Source organism: Filicampus tigris, chromosome 7 (assembly GCF_054856515.1).
Source record: "Filicampus tigris isolate MCC_2025a chromosome 7, RoL_Ftig_1.0, whole genome shotgun sequence".
In the NCBI taxonomy this organism is placed as follows: domain Eukaryota; kingdom Metazoa; phylum Chordata; class Actinopteri; order Syngnathiformes; family Syngnathidae; genus Filicampus; species Filicampus tigris.
Window position 1 is genome coordinate 19,102,991 of NC_141223.1, and position 16,329 is coordinate 19,119,319.

At 41.3% G+C, this 16,329-nt stretch overlaps 3 protein-coding genes across 6 annotated transcripts; 1 reads left to right on the plus strand and 2 right to left on the minus strand.

Annotated features, from left to right (window-relative positions):
• Positions 1 to 2,893: 2,893 nt before the first annotated feature.
• Positions 2,894 to 7,175, minus strand: neu4 (sialidase 4). 3 transcript variants are annotated; one of them, XM_086035841.1, is made up of 4 exons: positions 6,769 to 7,175; positions 6,397 to 6,611; positions 6,012 to 6,267; positions 2,894 to 4,085 (listed from the first exon to the last, which is right to left on the minus strand). In XM_086035841.1, exons 2-4 carry the CDS (start codon positions 6,598 to 6,600, stop codon positions 3,163 to 3,165), a joined length of 1,383 nt encoding a protein of 460 aa, XP_085891967.1. In that variant the 5' UTR covers positions 6,601 to 6,611; positions 6,769 to 7,175; the 3' UTR covers positions 2,894 to 3,162. The 3 variants fall into 3 exon arrangements, with proteins under 3 accessions (XP_085891967.1, XP_085891968.1, XP_085891966.1); XM_086035842.1 differs by lacking the exon at positions 6,769 to 7,175 and having other exon boundaries at positions 6,117 to 6,267; positions 6,397 to 6,743; XM_086035840.1 differs by lacking the exon at positions 6,769 to 7,175 and having other exon boundaries at positions 6,397 to 6,743.
• Positions 7,176 to 7,915: 740 nt separating this feature from the next.
• On the plus strand, positions 7,916 to 12,766 carry wdr53 (WD repeat domain 53). Of its 2 annotated transcripts, none has more exons than XM_086035974.1 (3): positions 7,916 to 8,389; positions 8,652 to 9,141; positions 11,231 to 12,766. In XM_086035974.1, exons 2-3 carry the CDS (start codon positions 8,653 to 8,655, stop codon positions 11,849 to 11,851), a joined length of 1,110 nt encoding a protein of 369 aa, XP_085892100.1. In that variant the 5' UTR covers positions 7,916 to 8,389; position 8,652; the 3' UTR covers positions 11,852 to 12,766. The 2 variants fall into 2 exon arrangements, with proteins under 2 accessions (XP_085892100.1, XP_085892101.1); XM_086035975.1 differs by lacking the exon at positions 7,916 to 8,389 and adding an exon at positions 8,412 to 8,566.
• Positions 12,586 to 15,895, minus strand: srprb (SRP receptor subunit beta). Its single transcript, XM_086035976.1, has 7 exons — positions 15,616 to 15,895; positions 15,210 to 15,304; positions 15,037 to 15,114; positions 14,411 to 14,493; positions 13,927 to 14,063; positions 13,805 to 13,859; positions 12,586 to 13,707 (listed from the first exon to the last, which is right to left on the minus strand). The coding sequence occupies exons 1-7, from the start codon at positions 15,770 to 15,772 to the stop codon at positions 13,497 to 13,499; spliced, it is 816 nt and encodes a 271-aa protein (XP_085892102.1). The 5' UTR covers positions 15,773 to 15,895; the 3' UTR covers positions 12,586 to 13,496.
• Between the last annotated feature and the right edge of the window lie 434 nt (positions 15,896 to 16,329).

A 16,329-nucleotide genomic window follows, 5' to 3' on the forward strand; every position in this document is an offset into this window, starting at 1 on the left:
AGAGTGCTGTTTTGTAACCGAGGAGGTGGGGAGGGGAAATGGCGGTGGAGAGGATGTCCAGATTCCTGCATTGCGCAATCTGCTTATTGTTGTACTTTCTTTCAAACCCAACAACACAGCTGTGGTTTATCAGGTTTTGTCCTTAACATGTCAGCCAGTGGGCTCACAAGATTAGTTAAAGAGCAATTATCATTGTCATATCATCATGATGACATTGGGGTTCTTTTTTTTTTGTCCTGTTCAGTTTCTTGATCATGCAAAATGGAGGATTGGTATACCTTTTTATGCCAAACAGTTTTTCTGTGGAACAGGGGAGTTTGATATACTTAATCTGTGTTTTTTTTAACGTTGTAATGCATAACACAGGACAGAACACAAGATGTATGAAACAGTACCTTACTGCCTTGAGATACAACTTATCAGATTCGAGGATTTTTGGGACTTACAAGCTGTCATTCAGCCAATTTTTTTGCTTTAACTTGCGAGCATAAACGATCTGACTCAGCGCCACAATAACAGCTGTTTAGCAGGTAGTGAAAAGTTCTTCAAAAATAGGCTTCAAACTGTGTAATGCCACTCACAGTTAAAGTTTACTGTCAAACGAAACATAAAATAAAGAGAATTACACATTACACACACAAAAAAACAATTTTGCCTTAATCATACCCCCGCTAGTTTAACGCTAACGCAATGGAAAACACCATTGACAGGCGCTTAGCATCGACAGTCAGGTTTTATACAACTTTGGGCAACAGATATTTGAGCAAGACATGTAGACAGGCAATATCACAATCCTCACAGACATTTATTCTTCAAAAATAACCAATATGACAACAAATCTCCTTTTGACTAGTCAAAATGACAAGATTAACTGGCGTTATGAGCCATAACTCTAGTTACAGATATCTACGTCCCTCCGCCTATTTGGAACATGACTTAAGATATCGGAAATTTATGTGAAGTAAATTAAAGATATCTTGTACTGGAATTATGACTAGTTAAAATTAAATTGTAGATAGCTACAAATAACCTCGAGATATCTTTAATGAAAAACTCCATACGCATGAATCACAAAGTGACATTATTTGTCCTAGGCGAAGTGACATGCTGAAATGCTAATCGTGGATAAGAAAAATGCAGTTAAATAACTAAAATGTTCTTTTTTAGGAGCCAAAAGTGAATATACAGATTTCTGCAACACATATCCAGTCTTGCTGGTAAATGTTAGGCTTACTATGTCTGTCCTATACTCTTTCAAATGAATTTTTCCACAACCCACATCATTGCACGATGGCGAGTGCACAAAGTTCAAGTTGACTTGACAACAGTGCAGGGAAATACACATCTAGACCACACACAACGCTTATATAAACAGGCAGGACACACAACCACGCACACACTCTTGGAGCCAATTTGCTAAATACGTTGACGTTGCAATATTAAGCCATTTAAGGCCAAAGAAGTCGGTCAACGGGGAAGTGGCCTCGGATGGAATGTCTGTTGATAGCCTTGCGTGTGCACAATTCCAGGAAAGATTAAAAAGAGTGTGATCCTGTCTCTAACTTTGTTTTTTTCATTCTCAAAAGTTTCCAGCAATGATCTTTGTAACTGATGTTGCCTCTGGACAAAATTCCATTTTCCAATTTTGGAAACTGTACGGACTACATCAGCGGAACCAAAACATGTATTTCTGTAATACAGAGTGATTTAATTTGTCACCACCAAGACAATTTATCTACTGTACTGGAGGTGTTTCAAGTAACGTAACGTTTAAGTAAAGTTAACCACTGTATAATGACACTAAAATCAATTAAACAACTCACCATTTGAAAATGACAGGCATGTAATGGAGAAAATCCATGACACCCCCTCCCCATAAAAGATTCATAACCAGCGATATGGTAGCTAGATTGGGGAGAGGCATTATGCACTTTAAAGAAACCCTAATATGAAGACTGTTATTCCGTTTGTATCGATTTATTCACTGTGGTCTCATGTGTCAAAACAAACAGAATAATCAGCAAGTACCATCAATATACATCTACAACGTACACCATCATGACACAATGTTGCATAAACGACTGTATTCAGTAGTTATTTTAGTCAATACAAACCCACCTCATGAGGCTCATTGATACAGTTGTAATTAGCCAGCCATGAGTCATGACATTCCAAGCCAATATGCACTCTAGCATGTCACGCAAATGGTATTAAATCATTGACCTCACCTTTTGACGTTTAAACAATAAATGCTATTAGAGAATACAGGCAAATTCTTACGGCAAAAAAATTTACTAAAACTAAAATTAAAAAAAAAACATTTTCCTTAACGATATAAAAAACGAAAATGAAAATGCTTTTTAAAACAAAACAAGAACTAACTGAAACTACAACTTATATTACGGTTATACGACTAACTATAATTACAGAGAAAATGCCATTCATTTTCTTCTTTGTCAATTATATTGTCAATTATATAAATATATATATAATACATATATATATATATGTATGTATACATACATATATATATATATATATACATATATATGTATGTATACATATATATGTATTTATACATATATATTTATATGTATGTATATGTGTATGTATACATATATATATTTATATGTATGTATACATATATATGTATATATATATATGTATATATATGTATGTATATATGTATATATATATATATATATATATATATACTTGAAAAAAAAACGCTAAACCAAAACTGAAAAGGAAACAAAATAAAAAGTTTAAAGAATTAAGATAAAACTAAAAAAACCTGCTCCAAAATTTTATTGAAAGTAACTGAATTCAAAAATAAAATTAAAAACAAATTCATAAAAACTAACTATAATGAAAAATCCAAAACCCTGCACCAGTAGCTTTGGTGCCTTATGACATTGAACGCGGAAATGAGGCGTCCATATAGTCCATATGAATGGACTTCAAGCCTTCAATGAATTAGAACAAACAACACCACCAAACTTCCACCAGATTCCGCCCGAAAATACTTTTATTGCTTTTTCAGCCAATAGCAGGGGACGGGTTAAAAAAAAAAAACTGCAAATACCCAACCATGAATATGCTTTGGTTGACTGTAGAACATGACACAAAATAAGATTGGACAAGGTACTAAATCAACTAAATTTAAGACAGAGTACAAAAGTCACCAAGCTTTCTCCTCCTCTTCTTCACGCGCAGAGCGTCACGTTCGCATGCGTTGCGCTCAGGCCTTGGCTGTTCGTTATACTCCCCACTTACGAGGGTGTCGCCCGGCGGGAGGTTATCGATGAGCTCGTAGAGGGTGAAGATGCAGAAGCAGATTTCGTCGTAGGCCGTCTTGGCGCCGCACTCCAACAGGCAGGCGAAGGCCACAGCGGGCGGGGAGCCGGGCGAGGGCGGCAGCTCCACGTACGCCAGGTCGGAGTAGGCGCACGGACCCTCGTAGATCACCCAGGGCCCGCGCCAGCTGTCGGGGTCGCGGGGGTAAAGACTTAGGAAGATGCCGAGGTCCTTGCGTGCGCTGGTCCATGTTGGGTGGGAGTATACCACCCATGTAGGGGTGAGGAAATCTGGAGAGGTTGTTTTTTGTGATGGGACGAGGGAGGTCAAATTGCATCTGGAGGACCGGGTGAGTCGACGTGAGCGTAGATCAAGATGTAAATGTAGTGGAGCCGGGAAGCCCACCACGCTACCGTGACAACCATTCCGAGGCTCCACCAACCGCTGCACCAGCTGACCCTCCTGAAAGGTGGCCCCGTCGTCCAGACTGAGGGCCTGCACCCTGAAGCCCAGCCGGCTGCGCGCGTTGCAGTACAAGAAGTTGGTCCCGTCCTCCTTGTCCACCGACACCACCTGGCACTCCACGCTCTCCGGGCCCGGAACGGTCTCCCCGAAACGCCACGTTCGCCCGTGGGTGTCGCTGTGGAAGCAGAAGGAGCGCGGGGACGTCTGGCACAGCTTTCCGAAGCACTGCTTGCACTCGATGTGGTAGGCGTAGGCGGGGACGAGGAGGCGTCCGGACTTGAGCTGGATGCCGTGGCCTGGGCCTAGCGCAAACGTAGCCCATTCTAGGAAAAGGAGCCAAAGAGGAGTTTGTAAAAAAAAAAAAAAAAAAAGACGGATAAGGAGCAGTGACGCACCAGAACAGTTCCATGAAATCCACGCTTTTTACAGGAAATGGACAATTCCGAATATCCGGGCATTTCTGGTTCCACGATGCAACGCGCCTTAGTCGGTGAAAACAACCCACCGAATTTGTGCGGTTGGATATCCCAACCATAACATGCTGTAAACTAAATCATCATTCCATATTACTGTCATAGTATTGGACGTAGGGATTCAAGCGACACGTTTAGAGCAACTCGAACGTCTTTATTTGCGTCTCTTCATTTCTCACAAGCGGCCACATAGCCGCAAAGGCACTTCCTGTTTCCATTGCCTTTCACAATGAAACGGGATGTACTTAAAACAGGTTACACCACAATTACTGTGTGGCCCGTGAACGTCGGAGAAAGTGGGTAAAAGGAGTGAAGAGAGTGTGACTGGTTCGGAAGAGAAGCTAACCAAGATCTCAATGCTTTGTGGTGAGCACTTCTTAAGTGGTAAGACTCGTTCTCGAATGTGAAAAAAATCACACTTTTGCCTCTGTAGGCAAATTGTTATAGTAGTCATTAGTCAAAGGACATTTCATCGCATTTTGAAATCAAAATAATCCTCAAAAATCAAAGTTCAAAGACCAAAGTTCAATGAATTTCAATGAGCGGAGAGTTTGTTTTCACCGACTTGGCCGCCATCTTGATTTGTGACGTCATTTGGACGTAAACTCGGAATTGTCCATTGGGACTAAGGATATAATAGTTCGGAATTTTCCATTCTAAATATTTTTTAATTTTGTTTGGACTTCTGTTTTTTTAAATTCGGTTCATTTTAATTCGTTTTTAGAGCGTTTTTTTTTTTTTGTTCAGTTTTTAATAGTTCTTGTTGTTTTTCAAAAATGCTTCATTTTAGTTTAGTTTTTATTAATTTTACTAGAATATATGGAGTATTTGTTGAGTGCAAGATGGGAAAAAAAGGTCACTACATATTGTAATAAAGTAAAGTAGTAAATTACAGTTTCCACACAACTGTTCAACCTGTTCCTTCTTCTGTACGGCCATGAAAGTCACATCGTAATACAGTAAATACATTTAAAATAGAACCCCAAAAGCTCATGTATGATGTTAATTAACAAAGACAAAATTGAAGGACACTGCCATTGGCTGGCACCCAGTTCAGGGTGTACCCTGCTTACTGCACAAAGAAAGCTGGTATAGGCTCCTGCATGCCCGTGACCCTCGTCGGGATAAGCGGCTCGCATAATGGATGGATGGAAAACTGACTTTTTTTTATTTTGGATTGAATTTCATTCATTTTCATGATCAAACCTTGCCACGAATAATCGCCCCCACCAAAAGGGCTTCATGGCACAAGATTTAAGACAGAGAGGATCATTTAAGACAGAGAGGATCATAAGCGTCAATGTTATGCTACTTTCATGTACACAATCGTAAAACCATGTTAGATAAATTACTACATCGGGTTGTTAAATTATTCAACACACACCACCTTCACATGAGCGTCATCAACATTATTAGATAGCTTAAAAATCACGGCACTACAAAGTGATGTGACATCATATATGGGGAAACGTATGCACACTAAGACTTAAGACAAATAGTATTAAGTTATTAAACTCACCTTTTGGCATTCACAAACAATAATGACTGTTAGGAAATACATGAAAATTGTAACGGCAAAGTAGACAAAAGTAGCTGCATCCTTTTTCCATTGATGGCCATGCTTCTGACCCACCACAAGAATTGAATATAAAAAAAAAAAAATCTTCCTTTGAAAAAAAATGGTCCTAATGAAGTATCCAGTGAGCATGTGCTCTGATTACTTGGTCTAAATTTAAAAACAAAACAAAAACAAAAAAGAAAAAGGAGGTGCCGGACCTTTGAGGGTGTCTCCTATGACCTGCTGCGTGAGGTCAGTGGCCGGACTCCACGTGATGCCGTTGTCCGTACTGGAGATGTAGCAGAGGCGCGTTAAGTTCTTACCCGTGGCCAGCTGGAAGGACTCAGGGGTGTGGCCCAGAATGGCGATGAAGAACAGGAAAAGGGTACCCGTGAAGTCGTCGTACACCGGGCACGGGTTCATCGAGCGGTGGCCCGGCAAGTACGCCGTTCCGAGTGCATTCATGTCTTCCCACTGGAAATGGAGAGGAGGACTCCATATTTAACGTTATGTTATGGAACAATGCGACGTGCAGCATGTTTAATCATTCAAAACAATATTTTGGGACATTGGAAGCTAAGCATCCCAATGAATTTCTCTCACCTCAACATAGTTCCTGTAGAAAGTCCCTCTCCTCATGACCAGCAGGTGAGCCTGAGAGTCAGACGGGCTGAGCCTCTCCTCGCAGAAGGCCAGGAAGGAGCCGCATCGGGGCAGGTAGAGCAATGCTGGCACTCGGTAGGTCACCCCGTTCGGCTCCTTGCGGAAAAGGACTGACCTCGCTGGGAAATAAGGCGCCGTCATCATGCTTGGGCTAACTGGAATCATAAAGACATGTTGCTTCATGACTGAAATTTTGATACAGTTCTTGTATCTTGTATTGATGTCATTAGTTGTGGTCATATAACTACTTCCATTATTGATGCAGTAAGCACCGTAAGAAGAATCCCTGTAGGAAAAAAAGGGGCTACCTACATCGAGCTGGTGCTCAGTGGCAAGGCATCTGTGGCTGTGTGATGTTCAAATGGGCTTTTGGTTTAGTGTGTTTTTTGGGTAAGAGGAGGCCCTCCCCTCCCTGCGGCCTATTCAACACACCAGCTTAGTATGCTTTTCACTGACCTAGAAATGGACCGCACTCATCAAGTCTACAACTTTGGATGAATCAGCGGAGAGCGGCCATTGTGGAGATGAAAGGTCGTGTGGTTGTTTTGGGGCATGCTGAATATTGATTGGACGAGCAGGACCCCGCTGCAAGGTTTTCGTTTTTTCCTTTGTCCACAATCATTATGTGCGATAAACATTATAGTACACCACCTGCACAATCTCATGACAGCAATAGGAGAGCTGTGTCATAAATGGTCTTTACAAATAATCAGAGTGAATACAAATATATTCTAAAAAAAATATCAAATGATTCTGATATTTTTATTAATTTTCTTTTATTATTATTTTATTATCAAATGTGCTGCCTGTAATTCTTTATTTTTATGCGTTTATTATTATTTTATTATTATTTATTATTATAAATTGTGTTTCCACAATTGTATTATTATTTTTATAATTTTATTTCTGTTTGTGTGGAACCATACACATTTCCTTTCGATTTGAACGTATATTTCTTGGCTATTTTTTTTTAATGAGAGCTTTTTTAAACATCTTTTTTTTAAAGTCTTGAGCGTGAAACTCGATCGAGCGTCTTCGCACATTCCATCAACTACGTCGGTGTCCCGTTGCTTATAGCAGTGTTTTTCAAACTTTTTTGAGTCAAGGCACAATTTCATTGAAAATATCCCGCGGCACACCAGCAACTGAAATTGTGGGGAGGGGGAAAAAGCTTATTTTAACAAGATATGTGTTATATTGTTTATGTAAGCATTTTTTAAAATTGAAGAATGACGTTACATTATAACGTCTTGAATAGGAATGAAATAAACACAAAGAAAAAAGTATTTTACAATGTTTCATATTGATACTTATTACTTAGTGTGAAACATAGGCCTGTTTGGATAAACATGCGTCACTAACTCGCTTGTCTCTAAACAAAGACAACTGGCTACCTGCGGCTGCCACCTGCTGGTATGGAAGAGTACTACAACGTAGTAAAGACATGATTATGATGCCAGGCACTAGACCGCACAGGCACACAAATTAGATAATTTCCCACGGCACACCTGACAATATCTCGCGGCACACTGGTTGTGCGGTAATATCCTTTCGTAACAATTGGTCAGGAGTTAGCTATGCTAAAGGTTGCTTAAAGGTTGCATACAGGCACCTTTCCTAAGCATTTGTAAAAGTATCCTATCCTCCGAGTACTTCTGAATCATCTCGCTCGGATCGGAATTCGAAAACGCCCTCCCTCAGATATTTTTTAATCGATTGACAAAAGAGACTCATGGTCGTGACATCATCAAAACGCGACTGTGCCATCTACATCGGTTGTTAGCTTCTTGTTGGGAGATTGTTGTTGTTGTTTTTTTTCACCAATTGAGAGCGTACCACCACTTAAAACAAATGAAAAGGCGTGCGAAGTTCAATTGTTTTTAGCTTTGTGTTTTTGACGTGTGAGCGCATCTTTTAAGCGGTTATTCTATACGTAAGTACCAAGTAGCTAAATATTGTGTGCGAGGGTGGATGGGGGGATTGATTGACTGATTTGGGAAATACCGTTTGACACGACGTCCGAAAACGGCATTGTAATGTAAAAATCATATAAAAATCAAATAATCTGTGAGCTATTTATTTTTGAATGTGTACTGAGCATTAAGCACTTGTGAGTTTGTTTTCCTTTGGCTATTCCTTGTAGGAGTTTACTCTGTCCCTGAGACCTTAATCCTTCTTTTTTCCTCCCTTGTTAGCATGGCCAAGCTGTGGCATGAGGGCCACTCCACAGCCATTTTGTGTGTGTGCGCGTCCCCAGGTCCCGAAGGACTTGTCGCCTCTGGTTCAGAAGGCGGAGAGGTCACCGTTTGGAGCCAAGAAGGATGCATCGTCGGTCGCCTTAACCTCCCAGGCGAGGAGGACTGCACCTGCGTAGGGTTTTCTCCCGCAGCGCCGGACCTGCTTTACGTTTCGCACGGTGCCACTGTGAGCACGCTCGACCCGAGGAACCTGAATGGCACCGTGGAGGAGTTCAGCGGAGCCGGGGAAGAGGAGATCAACGCGTTAGCGCTGAACGAGAGCGGTTCGACTCTGGCGCTGGCGGACGACTCAGGGGCGGTGCGGATACTGGAGCTTCCCGGGGGCAAGGTGTGCAGGACGCTTCGCAAACACACCAACATCTGCTCCTCTGTGGCTTTTAGGCCACACAGACCCAACAACCTGCTGTCTGCTGGATTGGACATGCAGGTCAGAACATCACACACAATATTAATCAAGACAGTTACTGTATTTTTTGCCTTTTTACACCAACACAATTGAATTGGAATATTACAGTCAAATGCAATGTTTGCTAACCTTTAATGAGCCCAGGCATATATTTAAAAATAACTCAGTGCAAAAAAAGTCCCTAAGTACATAATGCGAAATAATGATGATCTTGTCTTAATTTACAATTAACAAATTGACCTCACTCAAGAGTGAAATATGGGCCTGTTTAATAGAACACAAATCTGTTATTGTTTTGTGTGAATGGCAACAAGTTGAACACAGATCTATTTCTAGCGTCTGCCATCTAGTGGAAGAGTGTTTGATTGTTCTGCCCGCCACTTTGTTGCTGGCATTGATAGAAAAACAAAGATACTCATATAAAGCTCACAGAAAATCATGCCTGGATGTTGTTGCATACCTGTGAACCACAGGGTGTACTGAATATTACAAAAGTTGTAATTTGCCCTTACATATTTGTACATAATCTTACACATTTTCTAATGCCTTCTGTCACGTGAACGGAAATCAGCAATGTACGGCGTACATGTTTGAAAAGGTGTTTCCACATATACAAATTACACCGAAAGTGTTCAACATGACAGGAATGTTGTTGTGCGGTTGGATAGTCCAACCATAACTTGATGGAAACTAAAATAGCATTCCATATTACTGACCTTGAATTTCTTAGAAAGTGGGAAACAGAGTGAAGGGATTGGAATAGTTGGTTTGGAATGGAAGCTAACCAAGACCGCAGTGCTTTGTAGTGATCACTTAAGTCGTAAGACTCGTTCTCAAGTGGGATAAAATGTATTGTTTTCTTTCCTACATATGTTAGGCTTTAACAATGTTGCATCATTATCTATATAAATGTAGTAAAAAAAAATCACAAATCAAATGACAACGACCCAAAGTTCAATGCTTTTCAATGAGTGGAGAGTTTGTTTTCACAGACTTGACCACCATCTTGACTTGTAACGCCATTTTGACATAAGCCCGGATTTGTCACTAGGGTTGCGGGTGAGCTAGAACCTATCCCTGCTGCCTTAATGTGAGGGGCATGGTCGGTACATCCTGGAATGGTTGCCAGCCATTCACAGGGAACATATAGACAACCATTCACATTTATGGATAGTTTAGTGTCTTCAACCAATGACCCTCCAAGCAACGCAGCCGAAGTGAGTTGAGAACTGTTGCTCAGTGTGTGGGACTCTGCAGCTAGTTTTCATAAGTGGCCGACCATCGGCCAGTAGTTTCGCAATTTGCCCTTGAAAGGTGTTACAGATGTAAGAGTTAATCAGAAATGCACATGAGCTTCCACAAAAGAAAAAAAGATTCTAGGTTATAAGCGTAAACGAGACCCCGCTGGCGGAGTTCTACCAATACAGTAAGGCTAACCGATTTATAAAATATTAGCTCTTTTAAAATCAGCATTTTTTTTTCAGATTTCTTGTTAAGTTCAAGCCAACATGAAAGTCTAAAATATTTTACAACAGTCAAATGTTCTGCCTGTAATTCTTTATTTTTAAGCGTTAGGGGACCTAAAGTTATTGTATTTATTGTATATTAGTTTAATTAATCGACCAAATTATCCGTTATCAGAATTATATGCTGCCAAATATCGGAACCAGCCTCACCAAATCCATATCGGTCTGGCCCTAGTATATACTGTAAAGTGAATTATATTGTGTTTAACAATAATCTTTACCTACATTTATAATTTCACATGTACCTGTAGCTAGAAAGCGAAGCTTTTCTGTTGCAGCTCGTCGGTAGGTGTGCGGTGCTCAGTGGCTTGGTGTACCGCAGTTGAAAATGATCAAATATTTGACCCTTGCTATCAGGCCTGAAGTTGTTTAGGGGATTCAAGCAAATAAAGAAAAAACAAACATATATTGATGAATAATGATTTAACAGCAGTTTGCCACAAGGATTTCGAAAAGTTAGTCAATTTCAGGGCACGAGGGTCCAGTGCCTTATTTTAAATCCAGTGTGATGGTGGATAAAGGCAAAATGTTATATCTAATTGTGCAAATCATTGGTTAAAGATGTTGGAACTTTTGCCGTTTAGGTGATGTTGTGGGGTCTGCAGAAGACACGGCCTATTTGGACCCTCAACCTCCAGGATATAGCGGAGGAGGAAGATGACCACCAACAGCGTCCCGGTCAGCTTTTTAACCCTCCGCTGGCCCACTGCGTCTCCGTGGCCAGCTGCGGAAACATCGTAGCTTGCGCCGCAGAGGACGGGCGGGTGCACCTGATGCGTGTGGGCGGTGGCTGCAAACTGGAGCAGCACGGGGCGCTCAAGGCGCACTGCCAGGGTGCTTCCCAAGCTCATTTCATCTCGTTCCTCTCGCACCCGTACTGGCTGGCCACGGGCGGCAATGACGGCCACGTGGCTCTGTGGGACGTCAGCAAACACCCCGCGGTCCGTCCGGAGGAGAAGCCCAAAGTCAAAGGTGCGGCCGCCCCGCAAAGGAAGGGCAAAAGCAAGGCGAAGAGGAAAGGAGAGGAGGCGCGAGAGAAAGATGTGGCTGAGGTGGAGGTGACGGATAAGTCTGGACCCAAAGTGAACATCGATCATGGGGACAAAGTGAACTGGTTGTGTCCTGCTTTGCTCAAAGGAACGGCCAGTCTGCTTGTGGCCGATCAGAGCTCCAGTTTGACTGTCTATCCTTTGCCTGAGGCCTAGACTATGCCACTTTACTCACACCTCCATTTTCAATAGCGGTGCATCTCACAGGACACCACCAAATTGAAATGTCACAAAAAGCATACGATAAACCCCAGAAAAACTGCTATTAAGGCCTGGCACACCTTTAGCAATGCTGCCAAAAGCGACTACACTAGACAATTGTGAAAAAAATAGTCAAACTCTTAAGCCGCACACCAAGTCATCGAGCGCTGCACATCTGCAACCTAAAATGAATAAGCTCGAGCCTATCCTCGGCAAGAGGCGGGGTATACCCTGGACTAGTTGTTGCCAGCCAATCCAAGTTCAATATTCTCTACCTTCTTAAAGAGGTCAACTTAAACATTTTTTTCAGGAATATGTTCTATGCAGGCCCACCAGTTCAAACAAGGCATTCTGATTAATATTGCATTCATGGAATATGAGTTAAGCAGAAAAATCCACCCATTTTTAGCCATTTCTGTGGGTGGCCATTTTGTCACTTCAGTCAACTGAAAATTACATCACTGTTGCTCAGGTAATGACCTATCACAGCTCACCTGTTTTCTGAAGCTGAGTCACGATTGGTTGTTTTTTATTTGACTGCTGCATACTTTCTGTGCGTCCATGCCGCCTTCACTGTCTTGTAGAAAGCACTGAACAGGAAACACACTCTTGTGGCTAGTTATGACAAAGCATGTGATTTGTGATAAACAGGACATTGCCTTTTTATATTTCGCATACAAATGCAATGCTTCAGGCTAAATACCATATTTATTAATTCTGTGACAATTCAATCCTATGCAAACAGCTTTATTAGTACCCAAGGGCAAGTGTAGGAAGTGTTTGTCAAACCCAATTTCATGGGAACCTCCAAAAATGGTAGTTTATACTTCAACCTGAATGTTGTGGGGGGGAATAAACGAGTTCAAATCATATGGACAACATAGTCTTCAATGGACCTCACTTTTGCTATGTGGGAGGAAGCCCATACACACATCCTTAAGCACTAGTCTAACATGTCAACCACCCACCTAGAAGTTGAAAACATTGCTTCTCTGTGTAAGCATACTTTTGACTTGACAATCCTTCTCTTGTGTACACGTTACTGTTATTCAAAACATCACCTGTGTATTGCAGGTTTTAAGATGGTATCAAACCTGGAACACATTATCTTCATTTCCAATGGGGCTGGTGTTTTGAAAATGCCTTTTTTTTGTTTTGAGTCACCCAGTATTAATGAATACTTGTGTATGACTTATTCAGCATTACTATCTGACTAGCAAATTTGGAATCAAATGAAGCCCATGTGGACAACCAAGACTGTGTTGCCATTTTGTACAACAAGCAAGAGTTTTGTGTTTTTGCAGGAATAAATTATAATCCATCATTACAAATGCATTCGTCAAAAATCCCACACATTCAAACAGCTCTAAATCCAAATATTTGTCAGAGTATAAGAACAAAAAGGCACAATGCTTCCTGTCCATGATGAAATGACAGCACATTTCCCCCATGATTTCTTTCAGCTATCCAAAATACATTTTTGATATGTGCCAATACTTGATTGAATGTTTGAGTGAGTTGTCGTCTTTTCAGGTGTTATAAGATTGCTGTCTTTCATGCAGATGGTGGCTGCCAGCGAGGTCCTCAATTTTTTTTCTCTTTACAGTTTAGCCAGGCTGCTCTCCAAGGACTGGATGTCAGCATCAGCCTCTTCCCCTTTAGCTCCACGGGCGCTGCACTCCAGGAATTCCACCTTCATGGGCAGCTGGCTAAAGTCAAAGTCTTTGCCTTTCTTTCCCAGATACACATTTCCACCCCCCGAGCCATCCTGGGAGCTGAGGGCTGCCGAGCGAGTCACCCGCAGTGTGTTCCTATAACAAGACAAGAGGTCATATATATATAAATATATATAAAAGGAAAATGTCTTGTATGCAAATATTTGGGTCTTTATTAATGTTAGTTACTCACAGTTCCTTTTCCAGTTGCTGCTGAATCAATTTGGCTGATTTTGCCATGGTGATATCTGTAAAGGAAAATGTTATATTACAGTTGTTGAAGTAAGTTGTCAGGGTGATGAAGGTGTTGTGCACCTTGTTTGTTGCATGCCACCAGGAGTGTGGGAGCGTTTCTGCAGAGCGCGGCATCTGTGAGAAGCACATACAGGAACTCGGCTACGTCTCTCACTTCCTTCTGGAAGATAGCACTGTCCACCACGAACACAATAGCTCTGTAGATGAGGGAAGTTGTCAATGTAAATGGTTGAATTAGCCATTGACAGCTTTGCGCAATTCTGTAGTTTGGACGCAGAGGGGTGAACATCTGCTCTTGAGGGAGTCTCAAATAACATACATTCACTAGATATTTTTGCTCGTAAATGAGACAGAACCCACCGACCCCCACCCCAAAACACTAATTTGAACCAAACTGTAAAAGGTGAATATTAGGTCTGCTGTATTTCTTGATCCTTTGTACATTTTGACAGAAAACTGAGTAACATATTAGTGACAAACTAAAGAACTCTCTCAAGTTGTGAATTAATGCATTGTAGCTCTCCTAAAGACGTCATGTTCTCACCTGGCTGCTGATTTGAACTTTTCTAAATATTGTGGGCGCAGACTGTCGTGACCTGGCAGGTCTATCAGAGTCCAGACGGTGTTCTGACATATGGGGGGAAAAAACAAAAAAAAAACAGGTTAAGTCAATGCAATAAACACTTGAGCCACCAAGAACAATAATGGGCTAATTCCATCATTTTGTTATTTTTAACTAAAGTACATAAATAGACATTCTTATTGCATTCAGCACTTTCTCTGGCTCATGAGTGCTACACTGGGCTAATATTTGGGAAAGTAAGGTTCGAAGATTGATAGAAAACTTAAGGGTGAGTGGTGCTTGGGTGCCAGTACATCATTTTTTTAGGCAACCGAGAAGATATTGACCCGGATCCAACCCGGATCCAACCTATGAAACTGAAGGTACTGAAATACCTCAGTTCTGGATAGAAGTGAAAGCAATATGATATAAAATATATATCCAAAGTGATCCAAGTTCAAAAGCATTATATCTGGCAAAATGTCAAAATCTGAGGAAAACCACAATTTCTGCAGTAACAAGTACCCGGGAAAAATAACAGAAATAAAGTTAGCCCACTGTAGCTCTCGGTGGCTCAATTACCGTAATGACAAACTGATAAAACCCACTCTGTCATTTTTCACTTTATATGGAGCACAGCTGTCTGTAATGGAGGTCTGAGTCCGTTTAAACTTCCCGGAGAGCAGCTGAAACCAAAACATAGAAAAAAAAAACAGCATTAATATTTTGAAGGCTTGCTCTCCTGTCAGCACGAAGTATTTGGGTGAAGACATCTACTCACACGACTGAAGAGAAGAGTCTTGCCCGCGTCGCACAGCCCGACGAGCAACACCGCACTTTGGACGGTTTTACTGGTCAAAAAGTATTTGAGAAAAACTGCAAAGGCAAACAGAAAGGATTCGTCGTTACTCGTTAATATGTTTGTCAATTTGAAGACAATACTCGAGTAGCACATGCAACCAAGTGGAAGAGGCGCTAGCTTAGCCGTTAGCTTCCCCAGTGTACCAAACGCGACACGTCCTTACATTAACAAATGAACGTAGTGTCAAATTAAAAAGTTAGACAAAAACAAGGCAGCAGCCCTCTCCCCAAAAAACAAACAAACAAAAAACCCCACAACACCTATCATTACTCTTTTAGCTTGCTAGGCTAACATTAGTATGCTAACACCGCCAATGCTAACGCACCACAAGTGATGATCACAACCGCCAAAGCAATGAGGACACTGATGAGAAAAAGCGGGTCCTGGTCTTCCAGTTGCTGACGCATGGACTCAATGTAAGGCTCCAGCGAAATCCCCGAGTTCGTTTTTTCGTCCATATTGCCGGTGATGTCCGCCTCCATCGATCTGTTTGCCCGTTGAAGCTCGTTAACCGTGAGGAGAAGGAGACGGACTCAACGTGGGACACGTCTGCTTCTTGGGGAAAGACTTGTACTGACGCCATTCAACCTACTGGGGCCGCTGCTTCCCAACACTCGCCTCCATTGAAGATTATATTGAAAATGTGATGTACAGTATACAGTATGTTAAAATTCATACTTCTTATATAACACCACGAATATGGTGTAGTTTTATCAAATTACGTAATTCATACATCTTTGTGGATTTATAGGCGTCAAATGGGCGCCTTTTTCTGTCACAGTTGTCACGGGAATGACAAGAAGGGTTTCCCACGTTAATTCCTATGTGGTTTTCCTCTCATTAGAAAATTACTTTACGTACCCAAATTAATACATCCGTCTGAATTTATTAGCGTGAAGGTGGTGCATTTTGTGTCACATTGGTCTTCTAAATAAAAAGTGTATTTTGTTACCACGTTCATTTCTAATGAAGATCCTGTAATTAGATAGTTAAGTAGTGGCTTTCACACACTGGGTGTTTTATCAAATAATTTATTAAT

Coding starts and splice junctions, on each gene's coding strand:
- neu4 (XM_086035840.1), bottom strand. CDS start 6,696: ATGACCACAACTAATGACATCAATACAAGATACAAGAACTGTATCAAA. Junction 6,268..6,396: donor TCTACAGGAACTATGTTGAG/GTGAGAGAAATT, acceptor CTCCATTTCCAG/TGGGAAGACATGAATGCACT. Junction 4,086..6,011: donor CATAGGAGACACCCTCAAAG/GTCCGGCACCTC, acceptor TCCTTTTCCTAG/AATGGGCTACGTTTGCGCTA.
- wdr53 (XM_086035974.1), top strand. CDS start 8,653: ATGGCCAAGCTGTGGCATGAGGGCCACTCCACAGCCATTTTGTGTGTG. Junction 9,142..11,230: donor CTGCTGGATTGGACATGCAG/GTCAGAACATCA, acceptor TTTGCCGTTTAG/GTGATGTTGTGGGGTCTGCA.
- srprb (XM_086035976.1), bottom strand. CDS start 15,772: ATGGAGGCGGACATCACCGGCAATATGGACGAAAAAACGAACTCGGGG. Junction 14,494..15,036: donor ATAAAGTGAAAAATGACAGA/GTGGGTTTTATC, acceptor CCCATATGTCAG/AACACCGTCTGGACTCTGAT. Junction 14,064..14,410: donor AAGTTCAAATCAGCAGCCAG/GTGAGAACATGA, acceptor CCTCATCTACAG/AGCTATTGTGTTCGTGGTGG.